This window comes from Engraulis encrasicolus, chromosome 5 (genome assembly GCF_034702125.1).
Source record: "Engraulis encrasicolus isolate BLACKSEA-1 chromosome 5, IST_EnEncr_1.0, whole genome shotgun sequence".
NCBI lineage: Eukaryota > Metazoa > Chordata > Actinopteri > Clupeiformes > Engraulidae > Engraulis > Engraulis encrasicolus.
Genome location: NC_085861.1, coordinates 41,706,038 through 41,727,384, shown reverse-complemented (window position 1 = coordinate 41,727,384; position 21,347 = coordinate 41,706,038). Strand labels below are relative to the sequence as shown.

Genomic DNA, 21,347 nt, shown 5'->3' with positions numbered 1-21,347 from the left:
TGTGTGTCTGTGTGTGCGTGTGTGTGTTTGTGTGTATGTGCACTGCTGCATGCACACAAGTATGTGTGTACTGTATATGTGAATGTGTGTGTGTGTGTGTGTGTGTGTGTGTGTGTGTGTGTGTGTGTGTGTGTGTGTGTGTGTGTGTGTGTGTGTGTGTGTGTGTGTGTGTGTGTGTAGGGACAGAGGGTTAAGGGGTAACGGTGCATTAAATATTAAAATAGAACTTTATAGTTGTACAACATGCCAGAAGCAAAGAGTGAACCGGCAGCCTCCCATAAAAGAACATGCAAGGCAATAACGTGTGTGTGTGTGTGTGTGTGTGTGTTTGAGTGTGTGTGAATGTGTGGGTCTGACTGAATATACGTGTGTGTGTGTGTGTGTGTGTGTGTGTGTGTGTGTGTGTGTGTGTGTGTGTGTGTGTGTGTGTGTGTGTGTGTGTGTGTACTGTATGTGTGTGGTCATTGATTGGCAATTAGCACAAACCATAATCGCTGTGCAACAAAGACATCTTTACTGTGGGTTTGCTTGGTGCAATAAACCACCAGACCAGACTCATTGCAATTGAATGTAGTTTCCATGCACTAATAACAGTTTGCTCAGAGAGAGAGTGTAATATGCAGGGCCTCTGACAGCTTTGGCTGGGCCCAGGACAAAGTCATCCAAAAGGGCCCCCCACCTAACATACGTATAATGTTATGAGGAGCCAATTCTTGGCCAATTCTCACAAGGGCCCAGAGCAAGTGACCTGTTTGTACCTCCCTGTCGGCTTCCGCGGTTATATGTAACACCACGTGCCCAGTGTAACTATCCCTGACTACAAGCTTACCACATCTTAGATGGCACCACCGCCTTCACCTTGAGCAGACAGAGGGCCGACACACACACACACACACACACACACACACACACACACACACACACACACACACACACACACACACACACACACACACACACACAAACCGGGCCCAGTGAGAGAGTACAAAATTGGTTCCCCATTACGTTGTATGTGGATTGGGTGGGGGGCCCTTTCAGATGACTTTGCCTCAGGCCTGGCAAAAGCTGTCAGCTGGCCCTGTGTGGTGATGACATCAGCGCCCATAAGCGGGTATTACTGTAGTGGCACGGCCCTTCAATGAGCTGAAAAGGCAGATTTTGCTCCATGTGGCAAAGGCAGTGCATTCATGTTTAAAATAGAGCAGGAGAAGCTGTTGGTTGTAGGCTGGAATCACACTTCACATTGAGCTTGCACACACACACACATCAAATGCACTCGCTTACGCACATGCACACACACACAAACACTGGTGCGCGCGCACACACACACATGCACGCACGCACACACACACACACGCACACACACACACACACACACACACACATGCCTAATCTTGCACGCAGTAAGTGAAGGAGGGCCCCGTGTGACAAAGCCAGCACTACAAAGGGGTCTGCAAAAGCAATATAATTACTCGGCTGAGCCAAACATGTTTGCAAATCAGATGTGAGAGCCAATGAATTTTATATTTAGATGCTTCAATAGGATAGACACCAAAGCATGTTCCTCTTTCTTCCTCCTAAAACAAATCTAAGCTCTCTAGCTCAAGTGGCACACGGGGTCAGAGACATCAAAAACTGCCCGAACCCGTATGGTTCTCTAATCATATGCTAATCCCAATCTCGAGTACATGGTTAATATTTATGCAGCTATAACGGCTGCTCTGAAGATTAAATTAAACATGTGTATTGTGTTTAAATTGATTGAACATATTTGGCCAGACAAACTGTGACTTTTAAATACGCTTTTTCCACTTATCAATAATGTATGATATGAAAATGTGCCATTCAAAATGTCAAATGAGGTAATCAAGGCCGCTGACAGTGTTGAATCGTCTGAAAGGGCCCCTTTCTCAATACATGCACTCATTGTAGAACACTTATTACAATGTAATGGAGTCTCAATTCTGGTCCTCCCAATCCACTTTTCCCTGGCCTCAGGACAACTGACCCCTTCCCCCTGTCTGCTTCCCTGGAGGTAATACTTTGTACAAGATACACTGATATTTAGTTTCATATATGGAGTAGCTTACTGAAACTGGGTGACAAACAGCACCATATACTATACTAGACCATACATTTGGCGCCTGTTGCGAAAGTGCAAAGTTTCCAAACCCATCCTAAAAGTCTTTTACTCCATAGCGGTGGAGAGCATCTTAATATGGTCCATCATCACCTGGTACGGAAATGCCACAGTGCGTGAACAAAAAGAACTACAAAGAGTAGTGTGCTCTGTTGAGTGCTGTTTTCGTCAACCGTTGCCAGCCGTGAAAGTCATCTATAGATCTATAGATACTAAGAGAGTATTACCTAGGGCCCATAAAATTCTCAAAGACCAATCACACCAGGATATGACTATTCAAAAAATTGAGATCTGGAAGGTGACTGTGCTGTCATAGAGCTAGAACAGAGAGACTGAGAAGGAGCTTCTTTCCTCATGCCATTTGCTTACTTAATTCCTCCTAATTAATTTGATTGAACACACACACACACACACACACACACACACACACACACACACACACACACACACACACACACACACACACACACACACCTTTCTTCTGCACATTTGTTTTGCACTGGCCATGCATTTCAATACAAGTGACATGAAAGTGTCTCTATGTATATGACAAATAAATATCCTTGAATCCTTGTTTTGAAAGCCACTGTCTAGTTTCACCTACATTTTGCAGCTAATCGTGTGACCTTCAACTCCTTACCTTTGCTCTGGTTTCCCACGTCCAGACCAAGCTGTGTGTGTGTGTGTGTGTGTGTGTGTGTGTGTGTGTGTGTGTGTGTGTGTGTGTGTGTGTGTGTGTGTGTGTGTGTGTGTGTGTGTGTGTGTGTGTGTGTGTGTTTGGCAGCTTGTCTGAGCGCTGCCTCCCCCATGTGGGCGCTGATGGTAATCACACACTGCCGGTCATCGTAGAGGTCACAGAGTTCAAGGAAACAAAAAGCAGGCACAGACATGATAAGTAGGCCCATGAAACGGATCTCTTTTTTTCCATTTTCAACGTTAAGCAGTCTCATAGAGGTGCTGAATTGATATTTCAAGATAAATTAATATATCATAATTCATAAACTAACTCATAAACTAAAAGAGAGAAATTATCTCTGCATCCCTTTTGTCCACATCGCCCTCTGCTGCATTCCAGAGAAATAACCGCTTTCTCATGCAAAAGACAGCACTGGGATTCTCTGGTAACAGGTGTTCGGTGGGGATGATTTTTTTTTAGGCTTGATCTGCCAAAAACTCCTCGCCAAAAATGGACATGAATGGCAATCCTGCGTGATGGCACAGAGTGTGATTGTTTTTCTGTGCATACAATGATTCTGTTTAATGTAGGCTAGGCTAAATGTTGGCTAGACTATTGTGATAATTTGTTTTGGTTAGACTATAGCTCCAGGTGGGTGGATTTATGGCTCCACAATTCCACAGGATACAATGTTGAGCAATGCTAGTAAAGTGCTCAATAGGGACCACGAATGTTTTTTTGAATTCGTAGGCGCCCTTTATGTTGGAACGGAAAGTGGGGTAATGCGCGTGTCCCACACACGATATCCAAAATAGTCTCTAGGCTAGAAACAAACACAACACTCCAAGCTTTTTGGTGAGTCACGTGAAAATGAAATCTGTTTCTTTAATTTAAAACTAGAAACTACACTGCAGCTTCTAAGGCAGACTGCTCGACACTTATTTGAGAGATGTCAAGGTTTAAAGTAGAATGCAATTAATATGTAATATAGATGTTGCTTCAATTATTTTGCTTGTGTAAATTAACGCGCTGAATTATTAGAGAACTTACCTGATTATATCACCAATGAGTTATTGTGAATTATTTGTAATTCATTGGGCGCGTTAGGGAAGTCAGCCCTCCTGAATAGTGCACCATCCCCTTGGACTAACTTGTCATCGATGGAAACCACCGGACCAGCAACTTTTCTGAAGCAGCAAGCGTGCGCTCAGACTACATGAGTTACAAGTCCATTTTAATGAGAGTAAAGGTAAGTAATTTCCTATTCAAATTGCCCTAACATCAGATTTTCCTCATTTTCACACATCATTTAGTGAACTTTACGCATTTTTTTCCACTTTGTAGATTTTTTTTTGATTTTTTATTTATTTATTTATTTTACCTCGGTACACCGTTTTTATTTAAATAAAGTTTAAACACGTAGCTAGAATTTAATAATAAAACAGATGTTTCACAGTTTTTAGCAGCAACATGTTTAGTAGCCATAGAAAGTAGCCTAACGGTATGATTGCAATATGTTTTAGTCATTTGCTGCTTTTTAGCGTGGGAGGCTATGATTCAGAGTTTTCTTTCCCCCCCAGAAGTTTTCTTTTTTTTAATAACCTCAACAAAAAGCATTTCGCGGAGATTGGTTCATAATCTTATTTTTTAAGATGCCGTATGGAAATGTAAAAGTCGGTTAAAATCCAGGGACGTTCATCAAAAGTTAAAAGTGATTGCCACGAGCCATTTCACAACAGCTGGAGTCATGGATCAGGAACAACCTCTTGGATTGTATGACCAGATGTGATGCTACCAGAGCCAGTTTCTCACCAAATTATTTAGGCTTCTGATTGCGCATGCCACTCATTACTTGGATTATTAACGCTGTGGTGTATTTTCAGTTGCTTGCTTTAGACATTAATTTGGTAGCTGCATGTGCTTTATATTGAAAGTAGTTTTCAGTACTTTTTCCCTCCTTTTATGGTTCTCTAAATGGGAAGGAGAGTCATCAGTAAACTCATGACCGTGTATCTGTATGTCCAAGGCCAGGGCGTGTGCCATTAGACAGCATGAGTAAGGTCCTGCTGCTGTGCTGCCTTGTGCTACTGGGGATTTTACCTGAGGCCAGAAGTCAAAGCAGAACAGCCGGATCAAGATCTAATAACAGAGGTGAGTACGCTTCATCATGTCTTGTTCATGTTCATCAGTCTTGAATTGAATTGAATTGAATCAAATGTCTGTGTTGTCATTGTCCTTTATAACCTATACATAATAATATGGACAGTCATGGGGAAGCGTGGGTGTGAGACTTGTATCCCAAAGGTTGCCGGTTCGACTCCAGACCCGCCAGGTTGGTGGGAGGAGTAATAAACCAGTGCTCTTCCCCATCCTCCTCCATGGTACCGTCCCGCCGCACTGCTCCCTTGGGGCGCCATTGGGGGCTGCCCCCTTGCATGGATGAGGCATAAATGCAACTTTGTTGTGTGCAGTGAACACTTGTGTGCTGTGGAGTGCTGTGTCACAATGACAATGGGAGTTTCCCAGTTGGGCTTTCACGCTTTCACTTTCACATAACCATGGGAGTGCTACAGTTTTCCTCAGTCTGAGTATAATAGGTAGGATATTGGTTTGCCAATCTCTGCTGAAATTAACGCTGTAAAATACTACCTAGAATGATGTCTTGGATCTGTAATGTTTATACCTTGTGTATTACCCTTCCATTGGCTCACACGGAAGTGCAGCGCTTTTGTGATGATGTAGGGAATACAGTATGTTTGATGTTCACTTAATGTCCTGGGAGAGTATTTCGGTATGTCCGTGTATTCTTCTATCCCCAAGCATCACACTGGGAGGGTCAGTTGGCAGGTTATAGTGGAAGTATGTGTGGTCGATCACGCTCATTCCTCTGGACCACAACACACAGTAGCAGTGGAGAGTCCAGTTCAATGTTCTCCCCTCCCCCTGGTGAATATGTTTCATGTTTCCTTAATGTCCTGGGAGAGTACTTTAGGGGACTTTGGTATGCCCATGTAGCCTATTGTATCCCCTAGGACCATACTGGGACAATCTAGTTTTCACGATAGACTGTTATAGTAAAAGTATGTGAAGTGAAAGCCCAACTGGGAAACTCCAACTCCCATTGTCATTGTGACACAATACTCCACAGCACACAAGTGAACACTGCACACTGCACACAATGAAATTGCATTTATGCTTCACCCGTGCAAGGGGGCCTCAAGGGAGCAGTGCAGCGGGACGGTACAATGCTCAGCGTACCTCAGTCATGGAGGAGGATGGGGGAGAGCACTGGTTGATTACTCCCCCACCAACCTGGCGGGTCGGGAGTTGAACCGGCAACTTTTGGGCTACAATTCGGACTCCCTAACCGCCTATCCATGACTGCGTAGTATGTGTACAAGTACAGTATATGTGGACCACAAAACACAGTAGCAGTGGAGAAAGAGTCCTTTTTCGCAATGTTCTCATCTGCCCCTGGGGGGACCACCTCCCCCTCCACCCCCAACCCCCACATTGCGATCCTGCCCGCAGGTCAAACGTGTCCCCTGGAGCTGGCGTTCATCTTGGACAGCTCGGAGAGCGCCAAGTTTGGCCTGTTTGGCCGCCAGCAGGCCTTCGTGAGCTCCTTCAGCCGGCGGCTGTTCCAGCAGCTGCAGCAGCTGGATGGCGCTGTGGCCGTGGCCGGCTGGGAGCTGGACCTGCGCCTGGCCGCCATCCAGTACAGCAGCACGGTCTTCGTGGACCAGCGCTTCTCCGACTGGCAGGACCTGGAGCGCTTCCTGCGCAGCGTGGCGCAGATGAACTACATCGGGCAAGGGACATACACCACCTACGCCATCACCAACGCCACGCAGCTCTTCGCGCAGGAGACGGCGCCCGAGAGCGTGCGCGTGGCGCTGCTGATGACGGACGGGCTGGACCACCCCCGGAACCCGGACGTGATCTCAGCCGCGGCAGAGGCCAAGAGCAGCGGCATCAAGATCTTCACACTGGGCCTGTCGGAGCAGGCGAAGCAGAACCCGAGCAGAGCCAAGCTGCGGGCCGTGGCCAGCGCCCCAGCACAGATGTATGTCCACTCGCTCACCGACCCACACCTGGAGGAGACGCTCATCAGAGAGATTGTAAGTCAAGACTATATCCAACTAGACTCCTTATTTCTAAACAACTATGTGGAAATGGGCTTCTTGAGCCTTTATTACGTGTAGGCTGGAGATGGGTAAAAGGGTGTACACACTATAGAACATTGCAAGCCATTGCAACGTAAAAAAGTAAGTTCCCCGCTCCCTTAAGTTTGTAAGTTAACCCAACTCGAGACTTAAGTCAACTTGAGGCTTTCTCAAGTGGAGTTAACTTAACAAACTTAAGGCAGCAGGACAGCTTACTTTTTACATTTAAATGGCTGCGATGTTTAACAGTGAAGTAAGGAGCCAGGCCGGATTTGATCCTGGGTCGCCGTGGGATGGGTGCATTAGGGAGCAGTGCCATCTCACCCAGCAGGCTCCTCATGTTCCACCACTATGCTGCCCTACAAAGGCAGAGTGCAGTAACTACCCCAACACTGAAACTGAGGAAAATGCCCTCAAAGCCTTGTATTGGTATTAGGTTGGATATTGTAGTGGCAGTAAATTTGACATAGCAATCAATATCTCTACTGTAAGACGGGACACATTTGGACCATACGGCTTTGTCATAAGATAAAGGTAGTGGTTTGAAGACAATTCTCTCTCTAAACTCAATTTTGACAAAATATGTAGTTACTGCACTTTGCCTTTGTAGGGCAGTATGGACCCAGCGGGAAAAGGGGAAAAGAGGAACATGGTCTGCAGTAAGAGGCCTGTCATGCAAAAATAAAATGTTGTTATGTCCCAGGATCACAACCTGGGGGGACAAACTGGTCAACAAGTTCCTGGAAACCTTCAACAACCATTGCAGAGCCATGCAGAAGTCACATGATTGGACTATTGTGTAAAATATACAGTAGAATTCATTGTTGTATAAAAACCTTTAACATCAGCCCACAGCCACTGTTGTTGTTAGGACAGCATTGATGCGTACAATGTCCTGCTTGGCGAGAGCTGAACCTGGAAGCGACGCTCAGCAGGGAGATTAAGATTGTATCTACCCGGGCCCTGCTGTGGCACTGCACTGACCCGCTGGGGACCCGGGTTCGATTCCGGCCCGAGGTTACTTCCTGATCCTCCCCCATCTCTCTCTCATACTCATAATCTCTAACTGTCCTATCAAATGAAGATATAACACCCCCCCCCCCAAAAAACAAAAACAAAAAACAAAAAAACAAGATTGTAATTGTATCCATCCGGACGTTTCTCTTTATAACCATTAGGGGGCTGTAAGGAATTCACGAGACAGTTGTTGTTGAGACGATGATGATACACAAGGTGTCTTGCTTGGCTAGAATTGTTGCTTGACAGATGTTGTCAACAGATGTTTGTGGGGCCCCTCCTTACTAATGTTAGAGAACATTTCTCATGACATTAGAACTTCCCGCAACTCATCACGCAACTCGTTTTGCTCTTTGAATCACAATATTATGATCCTATCACGCTGTTGCCCTTGACAGCATTGCTGGAGATGTTTCGCCATCTATGAACTCTTTAACCACTTGTATTTTTTGAGACAGGTGATGGCAGCAGACGACACATACAAACTAACTGAATTAAGTGAAATAATTTTGGCTGTGGTCAAACATAGGGCAATGATAGTGTAATAATAATAATAATAATAATAATAATAATAATAATTGTATTTGTATAGCACTGTGTCGTACAAGGCATGTAACTCAAAGTGCTTAACAAATGGGAAAAAACATCATTGTTAGAGATGGACTTAAAAGGAGAGGTATAGAGGAGAGGTAGAAATAGCAGGAAGGCAGAGGAAGAAGAGATAGACAGAGATTGTAGAGTCATAAGGTCAACGTAGGTTAGGACCAGGATTCCTAGATGCGTAAGGTTCATAGTGGCTGGGCCTATCATAAGTCATAGATAGTCACACAGAGATTGGGGCTCAGGTGCGGCCCCTGGTGGCATCAGGGGTGAGGAAAAACTCCCTTTCGCTTGAATCATAGTTTGTAGGGAGGAAAAAAAGCTCAGTGAGGTCTGAGAAAAAAAACCTATAGTCAGGAAGAAACCTCAGGCAGAGACCAGCAGCCACCTAGGGGAGCCCCCTGCCAGGGCTGGTTGTGAGCAGTAAGGGCGCTGCGGCAGCTGGGACACTATGACGCCTTGGCAGCTAGGAGTTGGCAAAGATGAAGAGGTGGGTCTTCAGCTGCTTCTTGAAGGAGTCGACGGAGCTGGCTGATCGGATCTCGATGGGGAGGGCGTTCCATCTCTTGGGCGCATAGCAAACAAACGCGGCGTCGCCAATCTTATTTTGCGTAGGGGTGGGGGTCCTTAGCAGCTTGGCATCAGTGGACCTGAGAATGTAGAGACTGTAGCCTTGTAACTTGGATTGTTCCACATGAGGAACGCTTAACTTTTTACTATTGCAACATTACTACCGTAGTAATACACTATTACAACGTCACACGTTTTAAGTAATACCTTACTACTTGGTCTTTGCCATTTTGGTAACAGTAAATAAAATGTCTTAAGGCTTTAAGAATGCTGCTGCGTTGAAAAGAAAATGTGACCGGTTGGATTGAAGGGCCTGGAGTTGAACCCATTAAGACACTGCGTTATAAATTTGCTGTTGGCAATGGCAACATTGGCAAGAATGGCAATGACGAAGTCGTAGTGCATTACTTAAGGCGCTGTGTTATGTCATAGTATAGTACTATGGTGGTTAACGTTTCAATGACTATTACAGTGTGCCACTGGAGGTACGGCGTGCATTAAGGGGCTACACAAGCAGAGGTATAGCCTATCTAAAGATTTCAACTAGGCCTATATGATTTTAGTGACAACTGATGATGGCACTTCATTGACGCACGCTAGCTTTGCAGACCGATCCGTTTTGGTGTCATTTTATAGTCTTGGAACACTGGTGTAGTTGATTCACCACCATGTCAGTGCATATCAGACCGTGTGAAAGAGGCAGTTTCACACTGAGGCAAAAGATTTACTACGGAAAACTTGTGTCGCGTGGCAAATAGCTTTCCACTAGCAACTCATCCACAGTAAATAATAATAATAAAAAAATGTCCGTTGCTATTTGTCTGTCAGTCTGTTGTATGAATGAGCCCCACCCCCCACCCCCCTAGTTCGTGTAAGGCTGTGTGCGTGGTGTGGTGTGTCCTCGGGGGAAGGTCACTTGTGAATGCTGGAGTTAAACTGGGCCATGGCTGATTTTCCACATACAGTCCACATACAATATCTCCATAGACATTTACTGGCCTGGGAGCAGCTTGGGGGTTAGACCCTGTCTGCTGTCGGACAATCGCGAGGACTGTGCTGCAAGCACACACCAAATGGCATCGCATTTCCCATTCCATTCCAGACAGATGTTGTTCTTTTTCATTGCTAAGAGGCATTGCTGAGAGAGAGAGAGAGAGAGAGAGAGAGAGAGAGAGAGAGAGAGAGAGAGAGAGAGAGAGAGAGAGAGAGCATAGTCAGTGATCGAACAACTGAGGGAACTGAGAGAGAGAGAGAGAGAGAGAGAGAGAGAGAGAGAGAGAGAGAAAAGAATATTCATTCACTGTGCTCACTTGTGGGATTCGTCTATTTCTCAGTATTGTAATGCACACCCAAATACTCCGCAGGCAAACTTACCACTGTCTTGTCTAATTTTCTTTCCCCAGAGTGCCATTGCAAAAGAGAATGTGAGTATTTCAGTGCGCATGCTACTGTATCAGAGAACATCACAAAACCACAGTCTACAATCTATTTCCATCTACTCAGTAGAGTGAATTCAGGTAAATTAGGCCACCTTTTCGCATTCGTGAAATATTCATGTTTAAAAAAGTGTCACAGTTTACCTGAATTCACCACATCAATAGACATACAGTACTTGCAGCAGATTCTTCTTATTACAATTTATGCCTAGCTATGTTTGCACCTCACTAATAATATTGTCCTTCTGCCATACCAGTGTCCCAAAGCACAACCCATGGTGTGTGCATGCGAGAAGGGAGACAGAGGCTTACCAGGAAGTCCAGTAAGTTGATGGTTTGGTTGTCAACCAAACATGAGTGTAACATACTGTGTTATTTTCAAAAAAATGTATTTGTGTCCTCATGCTCCATTGATCAGTGGTAGTGTAAATGTTTTTAATATGTTATTAATGGGAATGAATTAATTTTGAAATATCCTTTTCCATTTAGGGTAAAAAGGGCGAGTCTGGATACGATGGACCCCCTGGGCCAAAAGGCTCAAGGGTAAGATCTCATGTTTGAATTGGTTGATTGATTGATTGATTGATTGATTGATTGATTGAATGATCTATTGATGAATCGATGGATGAATTGATAGCTTCATGGATAGATACATGGATACAATTAATCTGTAATGTCATAGCATCATTTTGTTATCATGACCTAAAGTTGGTCTTGTTTTGTGCTCCTGTATTATTTATGTATGTCTACAGTCTGCTACAGTCTGTTCTACTGCACTCTAATGCTCTTCTCTGGTGCATTTATAAACTACTCTAATAATTTGGTTGGTTGGATGATCTACAAATAGGGACAAAAATACTTGGTTGACTAGATTGGTTACTTGTGAAGTCGTGATTGTCTCAATGAGTGTCTCTGTATGCCATCTCATTAGCATCATGATGTTTTAACTCTCCTGATGACTCCTTACTCCTCTGGTCCTGATGACCCCTTACTCCTCTGGTCCTGATGACTCCTTACTCCTCTGGTCCTGATGACCCCTTACTCCTCTGGTCCTGATGTGCCCTTATTCCTATTCCTATGTTCCTGCACTAGGGAGAACCAGGAGAGGATGGCAGATCTGGCATTGATGGCATTGAGGTACAGACTTTTTTACTTTCACTGCTCCACACCCCACAAATTTCATTGACACACAGTGATAGGTTTTTTTTTTTGCGAAACTGTTTCATAATCTATGCATATTTTCCCTTCTAAATTGTGCCTTGATGTATTTCTGTCTGAACAGGGAAGACCAGGTTTCAAAGGTGACAAGGTAAAACTGTCTTACGATTACCAGTACCAAATGCCCAAATTGCAGCCCTTGACCACTACCTGATAAATAGTAATAGCAATGCATAACGTAATAACGTATTGACAGCTGTGAGTGAGATATCACTTCTTTTATGCTGTGTTACAGGGTGAGCGAGGGGACTGTGGCCCCCCCGGTGTAAAGGGAGACATTGTAAGTCCTCTTCAACTTCAACACACACAAAACCTCTCCATACAGTACGCTGTATACACTGTGCCCTGTGATGTGGCCATTGACCAGCAGTGCAAAGGCTAATTGGATCGCGTCTGTCTTTTCCCACCAGGGACTCAGAGGGCCACACGGGCCCAGCGGACGGAAAGGCGACCAGGTACAGTAATGTTATGCGGCCCGCGGAGGTACTAGGCTACAGTTCGAATGGTTAAACACGGGTTTATATACACATACAAAAGTTTATATTTTTTTTGACTAGGCGACAAACAGATGCGGTGCTAATTCGGCACACAGAGTCGATTTTACATCTTCTAGAGTGTATTTGGTCTCAGAGTTTTGAATTAACCCTGCACTTTTTCTGTGTACATACAGTGCATGCCTCACAAGTAGTAATTGTGCCAAAGTGATAATCCACTTTTTTGTGTGGGGTAGCCCCTTAATGCGCGGCGTACCTCCTGTGGCACGCTGTAATAGACATTGAAATGTAACTACCATAACACTACAATACTATGACACAACACAGGCCCTTTAGTAATGCACCACGACTTGATCATTACCATACAGGTAACAATGAATTTATAAAGCCGCGCCTTAAGGGGTTAAGAAGTAATATATGCTTGATTGGGTAATTTCATTTTGACTTTTTTTTCTTGGTTTGTCTTATTTTATGTGTATTTAATTGATAATAGGCAGTAACACAATGAATGATGGAAACAGAACTGTGATTTTCCAGAGATACACACAGATGCTCACCGTGACAATTGGACTGGAATGACAACAAAAACATGGCCACCTCACACACCCCAAAAAAAGAACGAAAAAAATATATATCGGGAGCTGTGTCTTTTTCCCCATCCCTGCACTTATGGAATGTGAATTAGGGGATTACACCTAATCCTAGAGGCTAACACGCATCTAAAAAGAACGGGACCCAGCCTTGCAGGATATTATTCTTTTTCGGGAGTCGACTTTGTGCCACGGGATTAACTCGGGACTGAGTCCTGAGTCGCTCCCGGGCCGGCCGCTCAGCTTTGCCCCTGCAGCATTGGCATGGTGACAACGGGGGTGTCTTGCCCGTGATTGGCTATTGACCGCATGGTGGAGGCACCCCTATTCGAATGACTCATTGTTGGATTGGCCATTAGGTCATACAGGGCATTCACCTGGTGGACTGTTGATGACTTTGCCCTGGTGTTCCCCTCAATTGTATCAGTCCTCTCCCCATGCCACAACGGAGGCCTCTCCAACATAGTTCGATCCAAATGAAGCATTTTGGCTGTTGCAGTCAAAACAGCTCATGTTGGATTATGTAAATGTTGCCACTATGCTTCAGTGTGTCTCTTAATGTCTGGTGGAATGCTCTCGGCTGAAAATGCCCAGTCCAGTTTTTTAGCCCAGTGCACTGCAGCCCTGGAATGACTCCACTACTACCGCTGCTCCCATCGCTTGTTATTGCTGATAGTAAACAGATAGTAAAACTGATGTAATGTTAATCTAACACTAATAGAGTAGGGCCAACACTTTGAGTGTCAAATCAACTCTCTAAATGCTAAATTAACACATTGCAAAAAATGTACAGTGCACCCAGCCAAGCGCTCTCACTGCTGCAACAAGAGGCTGCACGGCTCAGCAGCAGCGCTCTGTTTTGTTTTTTATTGACTACTCTAGTGGAAGATGAAGAGCATGTTGCGAAGTGTTTGGATGATAGGGAGGGGCCGTGACAATGGGGATTGTTAGGCCTTTGGCTCCACCAGGGAGAGAGAGAGTAAAAGACCTTGAGCAGCAGACGCTGTGAGACAAAAGAAGGAAAGTACTCCAAAGAGGATGCGTTGGCTGCAGATCACAGTACAAATTGGATACTCTAGTCTCTCCAGACACACAAGAGTGCTGTTTGCTGTTTGCTGTGCTGTGTATTGTGACAGAGTTCTCTATGCGCAGAAACCATGCCAGTATACTCTATTCAGACACACACAGAGTGCTGTAGATTTTTTTTTAAATTGTGGGTAGGACACTGAAGATCATGATGGGAAAAGAGTTGCAGATAGGGTAGGGTTAGTGGTCAAGTCGAGTCAAGTGTACTTTATTGTAAAAATTCTATGTAACAGAGTGTGCACAGAAGTTTGAAACTGCGTTGGCCAGTCTCCAATGAGGGCGGTTTGTCTTGGGTTCGATGTGCGAAGGGCCGGGCGCCGTTGCTTACAAGAAAAAAAAAACGGTCTGGGCCCCCACTTCACCACCACAATGCAGTAGAAATGTTGACACTGTATTGTGTAGAAGCTCTTAATGTGTTTCCAGTTCATTACGCCTCACTATACTTTTTTACAACACATGCATCACCTCATGCTTATCACATCACATCAAACAATATAAAAGAGCATGAATGTTGGATAGCATCACACACAGTAGCATCATGTAGCAACATGTCACACTTTGCATTGTACGTCGCATCACACACAGTACCATCATATACACGTCACACTTTGCATTGTACGTCGTCTCTTTTGTGAACCAAGTAAGTCTATTTTTCTCAGAATGTGGAAAGCCGCCTGTGCCATGTTTAAGCATTCCTGTTTTCTTTTGTGCTGGCTATGTTAGGGTCATGTAGGCCCTCAAGGGGACCAGGGACCAGAGGGACTTCCTGGATCCAAAGTAAGACTGCCAGACTGCCCACGCACACACACACACACACACACACACACACACACACACACACACACACACACACACACACACACACACACACACACACACACACACACACACACACACACACGCATGTACACACGCACGCACACACACAGACATGCCTACGGGGGGGTGTGCACACACACGCACACACACACACATAAGCACACACTCTGGCATTGCATCTGCATGCCATCCTTGTTCTTCCACTTTCTCCTAGACATACCCCCACAATGTACATCAGCTGACCTTTCCAAAATAAAGCCATTCGGATTTGAATGTCGTATTATAGTGTGGGAGTTTGGATGGGTCAACAAGGACGTCTTTGATCCCCAGACGGCTTTATAGCTCATGATGAATGATCTAGCACAGTAGAAAAAGACATTGAGAACGAGGGGGACAGATTTCTATATTTCTGCAGAGTAACACCCAGAACCCCCACAGCCACAGACACGCGCATCTATTCAAGGCCATGTTGTTATCACCATATCAGAGTCATACTCAGTAATTATAATAAGTCCATATATAAATCCATTGCTCTGGGCGATATTAGGATGTTATATATGTTATACATGACAAATTCAAATGATTCATGCATGTGTTAAATGTGGATTGATGGAATTGAAAATGATGCACTTGATGCAACTGAGTATGGAGATGAGATTGACCATGTCCTCTTTGTGGCATCAAAGGGAGATAGAGGACCTTCCGGGCCTCCTGGGTTGACTGGGGACATCGGCATTGGATTCCCAGGTCAAAAGGTCAGATGACAGCTGTTTTTGATATTACATATTACATGACATTACATTGCATTACATAACATTACCCTGTGTTATTATGTCCTCCTATGTTTTGTTTCTCAGGGGGACAAAGGTGGCCAGGGAAGGCCAGGACCTGCTGGGATTGTAGGGGTTGGACAGCCTGGCCTACCAGTAAGATATACGTATATATTTTTTTACCAACATGAGTAGGATTTCTGTCAATTTTTGTCTTTTCCAGTTTTACTTGTTCAAGTTTCTGGGCAGTAGTTAAATCATTCATAGGTATCGTTATTATTAGTACATAAACATGTAATTCTGAGTTAAGGTGGTGTGTGTTTGCAGGGCCCTCCAGGGATACCTGGGCCTCAGGGACACCAAGGTGCTCCAGGGGAGGGGTTACCTGGACAAAAGGTGAGAATGCAAAGGGCCAAACCAGCATTCAAAATAACACCCAGGTATTTATCAAACTTCTTAATGCATATCTGCTGCTGTTTTCTCTCAATGCTTTAGGGTGAAAGAGGCTTCGAGGGAATCAAGGGAGGGCGCGGCCCCCCAGGGACTGGGAGCAGAGGTGAAAAGGTAGAACACTAATTGAGTTGATGCACTACTGTAGTATCTTAGTCCAGCTGTGCTACTCAGACTGTGTTAGCATATGGGAGATGTAATATCAATTGTCTAATCACAAGTTAGGCCCTACAGAAACTTAATCTAGGGTGCATTTCTCACGTAGTTGTAGTACGTTAGCTACTGTGTTGGTTGCAATGCAATTTCCCATTGGCAATTACCAAATTTCTAACTACTAAAAACGAACTACGCTTTCAAAAAATGCACCCCTGACCTGTAGAAGGGCTCGTGTTATAAGTTGTAATGGCATGCAGTAGTTCATAATTTGTGTTAAATACTGCATTGCAAATAGTTTAAGCTGCATTGACCTCAGGGGGCCTGCAATGATCTGCGAGCCCCCAAACAGTACCCTGTGTTATCCTTTATCAAGCTGCACCTTTGTGCCCATTGCAGGGCACTCCAGGACCACCAGGTATCCAAGGCCCCGTTGGCGCCCCAGGAATGGGAATACAGGGAGAGAAGGTTGGACTGAATAGACATCAAGACTAACTAGCACAAGTTCACAGAATGTGTTTCATGTTTTGTTATATTCTCACTCTTCTTTAATGTGCCATGCCTATATGATTTACATGATGTTATTATCTCTGTTAGTCTTGTGGCTATTGTGTAATAAACAGTACAGTAATGGAGCCCATGGTGTTATCTGTATGCCCAGAGTATGTATCTTCTCTCATGTTATACTGTCAAACAACTTTGAGTGCTTCATGTGCGACTTTGATAATGATGGTGACTATGTCTTTCATAATGATAGCGATAATGGTTGTTGTTGTTATATTATTCTCTTTGCCCAACCAGGGAACCCAGGGTGTTCTAGGTCCACCTGGGCCAAGGGGCCCACCAGGGCTTGGGATAATGGGACCAAAGGTAAGACCATTGTACCTGTAACTAAACATCCTGCTCTTTTACAAGGACGTTTTATTGATTTTGCAGTGATATCCTGAGTTGATATCTAGAGTCTAGACCAGTGTTTCCCAACCTTTTTTGTCTTGCGTACCCCCTAAGCCTTTTTGTCATACCATGAGTACCCCCTCACTCATGCTCTATATCCCAATGTGACTATGCTCCATACATTTTTTCATTTTCCCAAGTACCCCCTGCAGTGTGCTCGCGTACCCCTAGTGGTACACGTACCCCTGGTTGGGAAACACTGGTCTAGACTATCAAGCCAATGTGATATCAGACATGAATGTCTGTTCATGAATGTTAATAAAATCAACATGCATCATTTTTAAAAATTGCCGCTTCAGACAGTAGTAAGTTGAATGGATCAATTTTATTAACCCACCACAGGTAAAAATATATATATATATATATTTTTTTTTTTGATTTCATGTGTAAAAATAATGTTCTCTGTTGTAGTTCATGATTAGAGAATGTAGTCCAGGATTTCTTGGCTTCCCTGATGAGCTGCTGCCCACAAGCACAGGTTGGTGAAGTGGTCGTCTGAGAGACTGCAGGCCCAGTTGACAAAGCAGGTTAGGTCAATTGACAAGTTGACTTCCTCTTGGATGGCCACTGGTGCTGATGCAGGGCGAGTCACAGTGCCATCAAAGACAATCTCCTTCGCATCGCCAGAGTCATTCTCTTTGGCAGGGGTGTCGGGGCAGAGCTCAAAACCAAAGTCCAGGGTGGTCTTCACTGGATCAATTACAGGTTGGCTTCCCCAGAGTCCACATAGGCCCAGACAGTTCTCAAAGTCAGAGAGTGGACCCCAAAGCTCATATGCCATACTGTAAACAGGTTTCCATTTTAGTCATTTCAACGATTCCTCCAAGAACATAAATATGAGCTTTTGTCATGAAATTTAAATTAAAAAAGCCAAGGTAGACCCACCTGTAAGAGTTCTCACAGAAGCAGATAGGTCTTTGGTCTAGATTCGAGAAAAATATGAAAATTGTCTGCAAATATTTTGAAGGTAGGCTATAGTACTTCAGAGCAACCGTGGAAGGTTTCCAATAATAGTCGAGTAAACCAGAGATGAAAAATAGAGTCAAAATCAGCAGGAGAAAGTTTTCCGTGTGCCGAGTCAATCGCAAATTAATTGAATGTTTATTTTTAAATCCGAATTTGGAATGTCGTTGTCTTTGACAACACCAGACCACAACTATAGAATTTTCTTATTATTATGCAACAATTTCCGGGTCTGATTTTTATTTGGGACAAATTAATTTCCCTCGGGATTAATAAATGAATAAATACTCGAGCCTACACATGACTCGGGCTTCCGTACTTCGCGTTTGCGTCTCTCATCCTTCCTGAGCCACATGCAAAATTACATTGTAGCTGATTGTAGCTCAACGGCATATTCCTACACATTGTAACATTGCATCTCTGTACAACGTTGCAAGCTACGGCTTGTTGCAAGCAGAAAAGCACGGCGCTTCGAATGTTAGACTCATTTAGATAGATTAGATAAGGCTATAACTCGGTCAGGCTTAAAATAAATACTCTTAAAATTCTACACGATATTAGCAGCAGTGTCAAGACTAGCATGGCCGACATTTCGTCGACGAGACATCTCGTCGTTCAGAGAATGTATTCTCTTAGTATTAAAAAAGGGGGGAAAAGAAATGGAGCTTGGTAATTACAAGGCAAAAACGAAAAACGATCACATGTCACGTTTTATGAGTTCAGAGTTCCTAATAGGCCTAATTTCTGCACATGTGCGTAGCGGCTAACCAACCAACAATGCGGTAGATTAGCCTATGACCTAGCTGCCATTGCTGGACTTGTGATGGTCACAGTGTTGCAAAAAATGGGGCACTGTGATTTTCTATTTCGCTACGGCTACGGCAATTTTCTCAACAAGAAACACCCATGGCGTTGTTCTTGAATCCCTTGGGGGTTTTTTTCTATGTAGCTTACCGGTATTTATTAATTATTTTAAGTAGGCTTAGGCCTATTTAGGCCTATTTATTTATTTATTTATTTAGGCTATTTATTTATTTGTTTGTTTGTTTGTGCTATTTTGGTCCTTATTATTCCCCCCTGGAGACCTATAAAGTCTGATCAACCCTACAAACTGTAAATATAACATGCAATGTCATCTTTCACTAAAAATGATCCTCCCTTCATCGCCTACTGCAATGTGCATTGTAGGCTATTATGTTTACTACTTCCACCAATGACTTGTCTAACACACTGCTGACCAAAAAAGTCCCCATCAATAAAAAGATAACACACACAGTAATATGTTGTTGGGGTGCCTTTAGTTTGTTTACGGAGCACTATTGGTGTTGCATTGTTTTAATTAACTTCTTCAACGCCTGGATGTAGGCTGTGTGCTTATTATTTTAACACATAGCTGACCCTAGACCTGTAGCATTTCAATTTTTGCTAATGCACATGATTTGACTCTTCTCACACAGACTTAACATTGTTTACATAACCATAGGATGTGTCTTTTGACATAGTTGTTTAATAAATCGAAAGCAAGTCATTGCACCAGAGGGGTTGAGGAAGCAAAATATATACTTTTTATATAGGGACTGGACTGGCCATCACAGAGTCAAGACCTCAACCACAATGAGCTTTGGGATGTGCTGCAGAAGGCAGCATGCAAGCTCTACCATCACCAGTACAACAACTTGGTAAAAGCTTAATGTAACACTGGAAAGAAAGAAATCCAGAAATAGCAGAAGTGAATTGAAACAATAGGCCTACAACATGTACAAAACAACCAAATGTGGCACAGTCAATGCTAAAGGTGCTCCAACAACGTATTGATGTGTGTGGCCCTTTTCTTAAAGGACCAGTTCAGTCAATTTCAACATGCAGTTGTAATGCTCACACTACCCTGGACTTGTCAGTACCTGAGATTTTTTTTCTTTTCTTCAGCCTTTTCCGAGATCCTGGTCATTGTAATGGGGCCAGCGCTTTCTTTACATTTAAAAAAAACATTTTTATTTATTCCCAAAAGCATCCAAAAGGTTATACAACATCAGCAGACAACTAGCAAACAGCGGTCCCTATTGGGAAAATATTTGGAGTAGACCTATGTTACATTTTTTAAAAATGTAAACAAACGCTGCCCCCATTAGAATAGCTCATATCTCGGAAAGGGCTGAGCCGAAAAATGTGGCATCACCGGGTACTGACAAGTCAAGGGTAGCGTGAGCAATACAACAGCATATCGAAATTGACTGAACTGGTCCTTTAATGGGGACGTTTTTTGGCTAGGCAGTGAATAATGTTTGCAGTGTCAGACAGACGTCAACTTTCAAATCAGTATGCTGTGTTTTGCTTTCTGTTGCCAGGGAAACCAAGGCCTCCCTGGTGAGCCAGGACTACCTGGAGAGCGAAGCGTGGGTCACCCAGGACCTAAAGTAGGTTTTGGTTTGCTATCAAATTATGTTTGAGTGGTCAAGCATTTCCATTTAATTTGTTTGGAAGTGTGTGTGTGTGTGTGTGTGTGTGTGTGTGTGTGTGTGTGTGTGTGTGTGTGTGTGTGTGTGTGTGTGTGTGTGTGTGTGTGTGTGTGTGTGTGAGAGAGAGAGAGACAGACAGACAGAGATAGTGTCAACATCATCTATGTAAACTGACATCCATATTCTGTGTCACAGCAAATGCCATTCTTTTCATGTGTGATGTATTGTACGATGTATTGTGATGGGTGTATGACTGTGTGTGTTTCTGGCTGTTGTGCAGGGGGAGGCCGGCCTGCCAGGGTTGACTGGGGCCCCTGGTATAGCTGGAGATGACGGAGCGCCAGGAGCAAAGGTACTGTAGGCATCTTACTCTGGGAAGGTTGGGCAGGATAAAGTGACCTGTTTTCACACACCAATTACCGTGCAGATAATTATTAATGGATTATAAATGTGGCTGTGATGGTGTGTGTGACCATCATAAAGGTAGTGCTGGGTATGCTCGGACAGCAACCTACAAAGCCACTGTGTATTGACCTCAGTGATTTGTCACATCATCAACCCTTTTCTCTGAGTATTTCCTATTGCTTTGTAACATACATATACTTTATGTTGAATGTGTCAGGTTTTACGGCTAATACCGATATTGATAATATGGATGATACTGATTTAAGTTGTTATCATTTTACCATCAGGGTGAAGTAGGCTTACCTACAGTGTAATGGTTGATACTGATGAAGGTTGTTGTCATATTGCCATCAGGGTGAGGTAGGCTTACCTAATGGATGATAC

The 21,347-nt window shown here is 43.8% G+C and overlaps 1 protein-coding gene and 1 long non-coding RNA gene across 2 annotated transcripts in view; one reads left to right on the top strand and one right to left on the bottom strand.

Annotated features, from left to right (window-relative positions):
* The first annotated feature begins 3,745 nt into the window (after positions 1-3,745).
* The window catches only part of col28a1b (collagen, type XXVIII, alpha 1b), a 29,720-nt gene continuing 12,118 nt past the window's right edge, over positions 3,746-21,347 (top strand). Inside the window, exons 1-19 of the mRNA XM_063199423.1 lie at positions 3,746-4,065; positions 4,843-4,967; positions 6,348-6,937; positions 10,573-10,593; positions 10,863-10,928; positions 11,095-11,148; positions 11,698-11,742; positions 11,888-11,914; positions 12,059-12,103; positions 12,234-12,278; positions 14,717-14,770; positions 15,499-15,567; positions 15,670-15,738; positions 15,910-15,978; positions 16,078-16,146; positions 16,585-16,653; positions 16,987-17,055; positions 20,448-20,516; positions 20,839-20,910. Of these exons, the coding sequence (XP_063055493.1) occupies positions 4,868-4,967; positions 6,348-6,937; positions 10,573-10,593; positions 10,863-10,928; positions 11,095-11,148; positions 11,698-11,742; positions 11,888-11,914; positions 12,059-12,103; positions 12,234-12,278; positions 14,717-14,770; positions 15,499-15,567; positions 15,670-15,738; positions 15,910-15,978; positions 16,078-16,146; positions 16,585-16,653; positions 16,987-17,055; positions 20,448-20,516; positions 20,839-20,910 (1,602 nt within the window). The 5' untranslated portion in view covers positions 3,746-4,065; positions 4,843-4,867. The remainder of the gene's footprint in view (positions 4,066-4,842; positions 4,968-6,347; positions 6,938-10,572; positions 10,594-10,862; positions 10,929-11,094; positions 11,149-11,697; positions 11,743-11,887; positions 11,915-12,058; positions 12,104-12,233; positions 12,279-14,716; positions 14,771-15,498; positions 15,568-15,669; positions 15,739-15,909; positions 15,979-16,077; positions 16,147-16,584; positions 16,654-16,986; positions 17,056-20,447; positions 20,517-20,838; positions 20,911-21,347) is intronic.
* Positions 17,446-19,045, bottom strand: LOC134449470 (uncharacterized). Its single transcript, XR_010034968.1, has 2 exons — positions 18,025-19,045; positions 17,446-17,921 (listed from the first exon to the last, which is right to left on the bottom strand). It is a non-coding gene; the product is annotated as an uncharacterized LOC134449470 (long non-coding RNA).